This window comes from Mus caroli, chromosome 12 (genome assembly GCF_900094665.2).
Source record: "Mus caroli chromosome 12, CAROLI_EIJ_v1.1, whole genome shotgun sequence".
Taxonomy (NCBI): Eukaryota; Metazoa; Chordata; class Mammalia; order Rodentia; family Muridae; genus Mus; species Mus caroli.
Window position 1 is genome coordinate 93,370,159 of NC_034581.1, and position 10,081 is coordinate 93,380,239.

Genomic DNA, 10,081 nt, shown 5'->3' on the forward strand with positions numbered 1-10,081 from the left:
CTCTTCTCTTCTCTTCTCTTAGGTTGTCTACTTATTAGTTATTATCACTGTATTTTTTTATTGTATTTAAGCCCCATTTTTCCCTTAAGTTCCCCAAAATCTAACTCCCAATCACTCCCAACTTTGTGTCCTTTTTTCCCTCTTCTTTTAAATAGCCCACTAATTATAATTTGTGCTGCCTATATACTAAGAGATGTTGGATTGTCTACCACTAATAATAGACGTGGTTGCCCTACCAGTGACTCTCTTAAATCATTAACTTGTCAGTAGCTCTTCAGTTCTGAGTCTGGGCTTGTGAACTACTTCTGTTGTTCAGGAATGATGACTGTATTAATCTAGTGCAGTAAGCAGCAGCAGCACTATGAGTTCATGAGTGCAGCTGTCCTGACAAGTCCAGGAAACAGTTTGTCCTGGTCTCTGTCTTTAGAATATGGAGAATTCACCATTATTTCTTACCTCTGCAACTATTCTTCTAGTAGTCTAAACCACTGTCTGTTAAACAGTCCAAGCCGTTTTCCTAGATATTGGGACAGTGGCCTCTCATTCTCTTTACATTATTCAAATACTAAAGTTAGATAATTTCTTAGTGTTTTGAACAGAAATTTGACTCCTCCTCCACTCAGAACCCCCTGGTGGTCCCTGTTCTATTCTGAGTAATTATCAGTGTCTCGCCTGACCTCCTCACCTCCCTCCCTGCCACTCCCCTCTGGTACTCTGTTCCACCTGGACCCCTGTGTGTTGTATGTCTCTCTTCTACATCTTCATTCTCATCTCCCCCCTGAAAATTCCTTTTCTCCATCAGATATATGGAAACTGAACCAAAATTACATTTGAAGTCTGTCCTCAGGAAGTTCAAGGCTTTTTGTGTGATGTCTGCAGCCAATATTTGTCTGTATATTTTCTACTTTTCTGGGGTTGTGGAAACCTTACCTATTACGACTATTTTCTTCACCTCCATCCTTAAATCATTCATCATATTTTAAGTGTACAGTATCTATGGTCATTTCAGAGTATGTACACTTGAGTAGATATGTCTCATGTATAAATGATATTATACATAGTATTAACACATAGTAATCTAAGGGTGATAGAATAGAGATTTAAATATTACTCATTTAACTAAAGTTTTTTTTTTTTTGATACTTCATTGAATAATTTGCAAACCAGTGCTACATTTTAAGATTTAGTCAGTTTTGTGTGGTTTTTTAAAAATGGGCTCTCCAAAAGGAAAAAATAAGTACATACACAAATGTTCTTAAATTTGAGATAGGGTTATATTCCAATAAACCCAGGTCTTTAGTTTTTGTTTTTGTTTTTGTTTTCCCGAGACTGATCCATGATCTAGCTCTGACTGTCCTGGAACTCACTATGTAGACTATTTCTGACCTCAAGCTCTCAGAAATACCACTGGCTTCTGTCTCTGCCTCCCTAGTGCTGGAATTAAAGGTGTCTACCTCTATGCCTAGCTAAACCCATGTCTTTTGAAAATATTAATCATAAATTCCACCTAGATGTCAGGCATGGTGGCGCATGCTTGTGATACCAGATACATAAGAGGCTAAAGTGGGAGAAGTACAAATTCAGGGCTTACCTAGCTAGGCTATTTAAGATTATCTCAGAATAGAAAGTGAAAATACTGGGGTTACATGTCAGTGGTAGAGTACCAGCAGGAAGTCCTAGGGTCAGTCCCACATACAGAAAACAAAAGTAGCCTACCTTGTAACCTGCTTAGATGACATTATCAGTTTAGCTGGACAAAATTATCTGACACAGGTTTCTTTTCAGTGTGACTTACGGTAGCATACAGGACTGACTGCCTACTTTGGGGATCAGATGCCTTCATATCTGTGTCTTGCTGCTGCAGCTGCCCAAATAACAAAAGAGGTTATCTTATACTTGTCATAGCCTAAGAATATGTTAATGGTTATGGCACAGTGTATTCTGAGTGTCTCATTCTCACACCATGTGAAGTTGAGTGGTCTGAAGCCATTAAGAATCATAAGGTGGGTGCTCCTGTACTTGATGTGCATCCTACTGGACAGGAAGCATTGTGCAAGATGATTAGTAAAGAGGAGAGGATCAGGAGGATGAGGAAAGGAAAGTCATACCCACCTATTTTTCCCCACACCCCTCCTTGAAGGCAAGCATCGAAACGTTTTGTATTAGTGTAGTAGTACAGATAGTTTCATAACTACAAACATTTGATGTTTGAAGTGGTAGTATTCTGTGCATAATGTATGTATGTATGTATGTATAGAACAGTAAACTGCTTGGAGTTCTGTAACTCTGCTCCATTTAACAGGTCACAGATACAAACACAGTAACATAGTGATTATGAAGTTGAAGTTGTCAGGGTGTAAAATCCAAGCCTTGCCCCTTTCTAGCTGATACAAACCTTTCTTTGCCCTAATTTCCTGATTTGGAAATAGGTGCAACAATAGTCTTCTCTACTTCAACATTATTCTAAAGGATGTGTTAAAATATTCAAATTTTCTTTATTGCTGGATCTTTCCCTTGGACTCTGGATGGTTCTTAGTTTTTCATGTAAAGTTGGCATGGGCACCACAAGCAATTCAGGGGTCATCTGCTGCACGGTTGAGTCCCTTGTTTCCATGGGACTTGTTCTGTTAGGCCAGTGTTCTCTGGTCTTCTGGGTAGTTTGCAGCCCTGTGGTGAATCAACTGGTTTGCAGACAGTGTTTAATTGAGAATATGCCATTCTTAACATTGACTCTGGATTCATTCTTGCTCAACCGTGTAGCAGATGACCCCTGAATTGCTTAAAATCTGCTCCTTTGCCCCACAGTAACCTGTTCTGTTCCACTGTTTCCTTTTAACCCTTTACTAGTGCAGTCTATCGCTTTTCACTTTAAAGTTCCTCTGTATGACTCCTTAGTAAGTTCCTGACCTCTATGGGTATTCCAAATGAAACACACATATTTGATGATTCAAAGCTAATGTCCAGAGATGACAGAAAATGTGGCATTTGTCTTTCTAGGTCTGAGATACCTCAGAAGGATTATTTCCAGCTCAGAAATCTATCCATCCATCTATCTTCCTTCCTTCCTTCCTTCCTTCCTTCCTTCCTTCCTTCCTTCCTTTCTTTCTTCTTTTATTCATTCATTCATTCATATTTATTTATTATATGTGAGTACACTGTAGCTGTCTTCAGACACTTTAGAAGAGGGTGTCATCTCATTACAGATGGTTGGGAGCCACTATGTGGTTGCTGGGAATTGAACTCAGGACCTCTGGAGGAATAGTCAGTGCTCTTAACCACTGTGCCATCTCTTCAGCCCAAGATTTTTCATGTAAATCATTTTGAAAACTTAAATACCAGTTAAAATAGTAGTAGTCCTCAAGTGAATAGATAATTTCAACTTAGCCTCCATTGAAACTCCCTGCTTTATTTTTGGAAAAATTAGCCACCTTATCCTAAAATTCATATGGAACTAGGATCTAGAGGATTCAAAACTACTGAAGAATAATGTTGGGAGTGTCCAGTTTCTGGATTTGAAGACAATACAAGTGCATAGTGACCATGACCTATGCAAAGTTAACCATACTCTAAGGGACAGGACCAAAGTCCAGGTAGATGGGTCCAGGTGGTCCCATCAGGTGACCACCTTTTCTGTTTTGTTTTTAAGCAAGGTCAATAAAACAATTTGGTGAAGCAAGAATAGTTTTTAACAGTCTTTTACTGGGGCATATGGGTATCTAAAAAACTGAAGTTGGGGTCTTTCCAAATATCAAAAAAAAAACAAACAAAAAACCACACACACACACACAAAAACTCAGTATGAATCAAAAGACCTCACTTATCGACGACGTAATTTAAGACTTTTAGGGGGGATAATAAGTATACATATGTGACCTTTAGTTAAGGCGTAGTTTCTTAGAATACCAAAGTGGAGAAAGAAAGAAATTGGACCTTATCACAATAGAAACTTGTGTTTCAAAGGAAATTGCCTCACACACACACCAAAAACCCAACCAACCAAACAAAGGTAACAGGCAAAGCACCCATAAAATGGATGAAAACATCCGAGATGCACTCAGTCCTTTTATATCAAACCCAAGGCAGCACGTAGTAGTTTTTCCTCTTTTAAAATTGACACCATTCTGATTGGGGTTTTGTTGCTGTTGTTTTTAATTTTAGTGGTACTGAGGAGTGACTCTAGGTCCTCAGTGTACCAGGCAGGTACTTTGCTCTTAAGCCACATCACCAGCCTGCATCATTTTACATGGGTGTTCCGCTGGAGTTCCTTGCTGTGTAAATAGTTTTTAAGAGATTTGTCGATTTCTCTGCCCTCTCCCTACAAAGATAATTCCAGTGCAGTACTGTCATCTACTGATACCAGAGGAATGAAATTTACGATAAAGCACCTCAATATGAAGCTCCAAAATTACAGTTGAGTGGACAACAGGGTGAACATACTTGCTTAATTTATGGAATGGCTCTTCAGGATTCCCAGCACATGAAGTAAATAATAGAAAGTTCCTTGGGTGTCATGTGTCTCTGTTCAGCCAATCAGAAGTCAGGATTATTTTGTATGTAATAATAGAGTCTTTTTTGCAGAGGAGCTGATAAGTAGGTAGGACTTACAGGACACAAGTAGTGGTTGCTCTTAATTGTAGAAGAGAACATTGATCTGGTGTGCCTAACTTTAACAGTATGAGTTTTTTCTTTAGAATGGTGTCACCTCATCTCTTTAGTTATAGGTCACTAGCACTCTAAAGTTAATATTGAAGATTGCTTTTACTTTTGATGAGATAATTTAACAGGCTGTGAAAATGCCAGGAATTTTATGAAAATGTCTTCAAGGTTTTCATCACCATCTCTACCAGTTTTCCTCTCACCAGAGCCAGCTGACTTAGGCTCTCTGACAAGTGCTTCTTGTTCACTAAATGAGCTGAGCAATATTTCCTACCTTTTGAGGAAAATAGCAACTGATATCAATGAAATGAAAGGAATGAAAGCAGCTATTTTGACAGTGGAAGCAAATCTTTTTGATTTGAATGTTAGAGTGTCCCAGAACGAAGCAAAAATTTCATCTTTAGAGGTTAAAATGAATGAATATTTAACATCAACATCTGAATGCAACAGACAGTTGGAAGATTTTCAAGAGAGAATAGAATTTGAGTCACAGTCAAAGACTACTGATGTAAACATAATGGGCTTCCTAACAGATGTTGAGAAAGGTAAACTATGTTTTAGGTGCTGATCCTTTGAACTTCCTCACTGTGCTTAGCTCTGGTATAGAGGCAGCTCAGCATAGACAAAGAAGCTGAGGTTTTTAGTGCTTGGTACTCTGTGTGACTTAACTGGGGTCTAGAATGTTTCAGCAGAGCTTGAATGTGTTTTTGTTTGTATTTGAAGATGCTGGGGACTGAATGTAATTCTTTACACGTGCTAGGCTAGGCAAGAACTCAACCACTCTCAACCCCCTTAACAATTTTTTTGGGGAGCCAGCTGTGTTGGCACACCTTTAGTACCAGCAGCACTCAGGAGGCAGTCACAGGTCTACAAAGTTCCAGGCCAGCCAGGCCTACATAATGACACCCTGTCTCCAAAAAAGGGGTGGCAGGGAGTATTTTGTTACAGTTTGGTTAAGTTAACCCTTGATGGTTTCTTGATGATATGTGTGATCCTCCCACCTCATTCTCTCAAGTGCCACCATACCTGGCTTAGGATGATGATTTGAGAAAATAATGGATGGGCTTCAACATAAAACTTGACAGGAAATGATTCTCTTTCAAGTACCTCTCTGGTGGTATTCTGCTGTGAAACTAATTTTATTACTGGTTCTGTAACGCAACATGTTAGTATGTTGACCAACAGGAATATAGCTTAAGCAGATCTGTGAATTAAGGTCTATTCTCCATGATTATTTTTGCCATGGTAATTTTTTAAAGGAATTTATTCTCTTTTGTGCATGTCTCTCTGGAGAAGGAAACCTTCCTTGACAATGAACAGCTGGTAAAATGTTAACTTCAGTATACCTTTTAAGTCTTTCAGTGATATACTTGGCAAGACCTTGCTGTCTTGTTTGCATTGTGTAAGCAAAGCCTATCCTTGTGGAGCCATGTATACTAGATACCCTGAAAACTAGCAAGCAGTTGACTTGCTAAGAGTCTCAGTATTTGGACTCCTACTAATTCCATCTCCACATCCATGTAGTTTGATGCCTTTGTTCTCAATTAGAAATTAGGTACTAAGTACCTGTGATTTAAGCACAGTGGGAATTACAGTTACAGTAAAATGTGGCATCCCTTTTCATAATTCAAGTAGTTTGGAGGATAGTCAGTTCATTGGGTTTTGTTTTGTAGTATGGATATTAATATTAGTATGGGGCTTGAGAGATGGAACTGGTTTAGAGCACTGGCTGCTCTTCAAGAAGAACTGGCTTCAATTCCCAGAACCCATATGGCAGCTCACAACTGTCTATAGCCCCAGTTCCAAGGGGATCTGACACCCTCTTCTGGCCTCTATGGGTCCCAGGCACACATGAAGTGAACATAAATGCTTCAAAACAGTCATACTTACAAAATAAATGTTAAAAAAGAATTTTAATATGATGCTGATGTGAGTGCCACATGGCTATGAATCTGTCACCGTTGGTTACCAGGGTTGACTCAGTTCATTTCTCTTACTATGCAGGTGTACCTTTCTTCACTGCTCCATTCTGCATCCTTTCCAAAGCTACATATTCAGTTGAAGAGAACACCCTTATCTGATAGAGCCCACCTGTTAAAACCCTCTAAACAAGTGCTCAAGAATAGTAATATGAATTTGTATTATGAACTTAATGTTGGAGAATAATTTTAAGAGCTATTTTAGAAATAAGTACTTTACCTGATCAACTTAAAAATATATATATTTATAAATGTAAATGGTTATATCAACAGTTCTCAGTCTGTGGGTCATGACCCTTTTCAGGGTCAAATGACCTTTTTGGATCATGTAAGATGATCAGAAAATACCTATTTATATTAGAGTTCATAAAAGTAGCAAGATTACACTTGAGATGTAGCAACAAAAATAATTTTATAGTTGGGGGTCACAACAACATGAACTGTTTTAAAGGGTCACAGCATTAGGAAGGTTGAGAGCCACTGATTTATGTTGGCCCCGAGTCACTTGGTGACAGGGCAGTTCTTAGGTGATGTCATCATTGGGCAAAGCGTCTACTTTCAGAAACTGAGGTAGCTACATTAGGAAGATGTAATGTGGAGCTACTGTTGAGCAGCGGAGTGTTACTATGAAGCGCATGGGGAGTCTGTTGTGTAGCCAGTGGAGGCTCTGGTTGCAGAATTCTGAATCCCATACTTGATCCATTATTGGTTTTGCATATGTCCAAGACAGTTTGTTTTTTAGGAATTTCATGACAGGGTAATTATGGACTATATTTTGGTTTTGGTTTAAGTTCCCACGTGTTTTGCGATTTGCAAAGGTCACAAGGTCGTGGGGAAAGGGAAGCAGTGTGGGTAAGTCGGGCTAAGAGTGCAGGAAGCAGACTCTCCGTGAGGCCCCTCCTGTATAGGCACTCTTCCTTTTACTTCCTTTTACTGCATTGTCTTCACTCTAAGAAGACTGGCCACCTCACATTGGGAACCAGGACGGATTTTGTTTCCATTTTTGATTTAGAAAAAACCAGCATTTTGTTTAACAGAGATGTGCTTGAAGACCATAATAATAGCAAATTGTATTGTAGAAGCTTTATTTGTAACACTTTCAAATCAATTCAAAGATTTATTTCTGAAAAACAAACATTAATATTTGTGTTAAGCTTAGTGAAGTTTTAAAACTTATATTCTAGGAACTCAACAGAGGCAATTGTTATCCCGACTGCAAATTGATCCAGTAATGGTAGAAACAATGGAGATGAGTCAAGGTGGGTAGTGTTTACATTATTACTGTATCGTTCTGTTGCCATCCCCATTCCTTATACCTCATTCAGTGTACCATGTATCTCTTAGATCCTGCCCTAAGACAGCACAATTAGATGATTAAAAATCCTTTAGGGCCAGGATGTAAGATCTGCATTTCCTTCATGTGTGGTGGTTTTGCCTCATTCATAAGCTTTCTTTTCCCCATCCTTTGCTCCTTGGCTTTTAGCTGTTGACTTAGCTGCTGTGAAGGCAGCTAGAGTCCCTGTACCACCTTTACCCTGTGCTGCTCATTGTCGGTCATGGAAGCTTGTGTCCCTAGCTCACCTTCTCCTGTCTCTGCTGTATTTCCAGAGTGGCTTCAGCATCCCCTCTGCACCAGTTCAACCTACCCAGTGTATTGGCCTCACTTTACAGTCTTATTCTCAGGGACTACTAACCACTTGTTCTAAAGCTTCTGTGAAGTGTTCTGCTCAACCCAGACACACATTCCACAGGCTGCCTCAGGCCTGCAGTGAGGTACTTGTTTTTATCTGTGTCTTTGATTCCCCAAATCTCTGCCAGGTCCACATTTAGGAAATGCAGGAAACAATTGGTTGGATACATGAAACTTTTTTTTTTTTTTTGACAGTTTTATTTTGTGGCTCAAGCTGACCTCCAACTTGCTGTCCATCTGCTTTCTCATCCAAGTGCTGGGATTACTAGCATGTGCCACCATACCTAACACTTGTGTTCTTGTGTTTCCTGTGAATTTGCCCTCCTTTTGTTGGAAGCTCTGCTCCTTGATTCCTATCTCTACTTTCTGCCTCCTAAATCATCTACCACCCCCTCCAACTCCACAGTCAGTTGTTCCTGTAGTCTCTGTCTCAACATGTGCTATGCTCTCAAAGGTCGGCCTCCATCTAAACCCCAAGTCCTACCCATCTGCTGGGATGGTGTTACTTCTCCTGTTGCTCCTGCCTTCTGCCTGTTGAGTGTTAAGATGCTGCAACCTTGGTTTTGCCTCCATCTTTCAACACTGCATATAATAAGTCGTTTTAAATGTGGTGCCAAAGTCTGTGCCTTGTTGTACCCACTTCATCAGCTCTGGTGCATTCTTTTTTGGTTCGTTTTTTACCTTCATTCCCAGCTCATTTGAAGCATTAAGTAGTTCTTTTGAGGCTTAGAGTGAGTGAGCACAATATTTATTCTGTCAGATTTTTTTATTTTTGAGAACAATGTTCACGGTCTTGATTTTATTTTTTAAACATACTGATTTTGTTTCATGTATGTAATAATTTTTTATTTTGAGGATGTCAAAAAATGATTTTAACATTTTTCTTTTCCCTCCTTGGTCTTGTTTTCTCTGAGTTGTTGGTTCTGACTTTTATGATAGAGGTTCTCCATTCCTTGATGATCTGTTTTAAAGGAGGATCAGTAAAGTGCTGACTGACATTCTAGACTCGAGTTGGGGCGTGAGTGTTTGGACTCAGTTTTTATTGTGGGTCCTGTGTGGAGGATGATCTGTTAGTCTAGTTTGGGGGCAGCCTGAGTACCAGTTAGGTGTTGTTAGTCTGGTCAGCTGTGCCAATAAAGGTCTTCTAAATAGTCTTGATTGTCAGAGTTCACATAGCTCAGTAGAGCAGAACTATGAAGGAATTAACTACTATGCAATGTTTCACTGTAGAATTATTTGAGCATTGCTGGCATTTCTTGGACTTATTGAGAGTCTAAAGTCTCACTTTCCAAGGGAGAGGATCTATAAAATGGGTAAAGGTTTTCAGAGCGCTGCCTTTTAAACAGTGTTCTCACTGTTGATGTTATTTTGTTGTGGTACCTTTCTGTTTAGAACTGGCTGGCTTATCTCTGAGTCTCCAGTAGTGATTGATGGACAAGAGGGTACATACCTGGTCATTCTCAAGTCTTCACTGTAGCGATGGGGATGGGTGTGCTAAGGCTCCAAACAGAAAATGGGTGCACGGACTTAGGCTTTAGGAAAGGCTCATTACTTCCGAAGTAAGCCCTCTAGCATGGCTTGTTCTTTATACTCTACCCAGAGTCCCCTCTGTTGCTTGTTTTCAATCTTTGGAGAATCTTGTAGTCTAAATTAGATTGCTTTATTATTGTCTTAGAATCAGCTTCTCTATCTGTTTTTTCTTTGAAAACATGGTTGTTCCTTTGCAATTGTTTTCCTTATGGGCATACAGCTTTTT

The 10,081-nt window shown here is 39.4% G+C and overlaps 1 protein-coding gene across 3 annotated transcripts in view; it reads left to right on the forward strand.

Annotated features, from left to right (window-relative positions):
* Zc3h14 (zinc finger CCCH-type containing 14) overlaps positions 1-10,081 on the forward strand; it is a 39,310-nt gene that overhangs the window by 17,394 nt on the left and 11,835 nt on the right. For 2 of the 3 annotated variants that reach the window (XM_021178630.1, XM_021178631.1), the window contains exon 10: positions 7,820-7,894. In XM_021178630.1, coding sequence (XP_021034289.1) covers positions 7,820-7,894 — 75 coding nt within the window. Of the gene's footprint in view, positions 1-4,576; positions 5,202-7,819; positions 7,895-10,081 lie in introns of those variants that run through there. The other variant, XM_021178632.2, reaches the window with a different exon arrangement.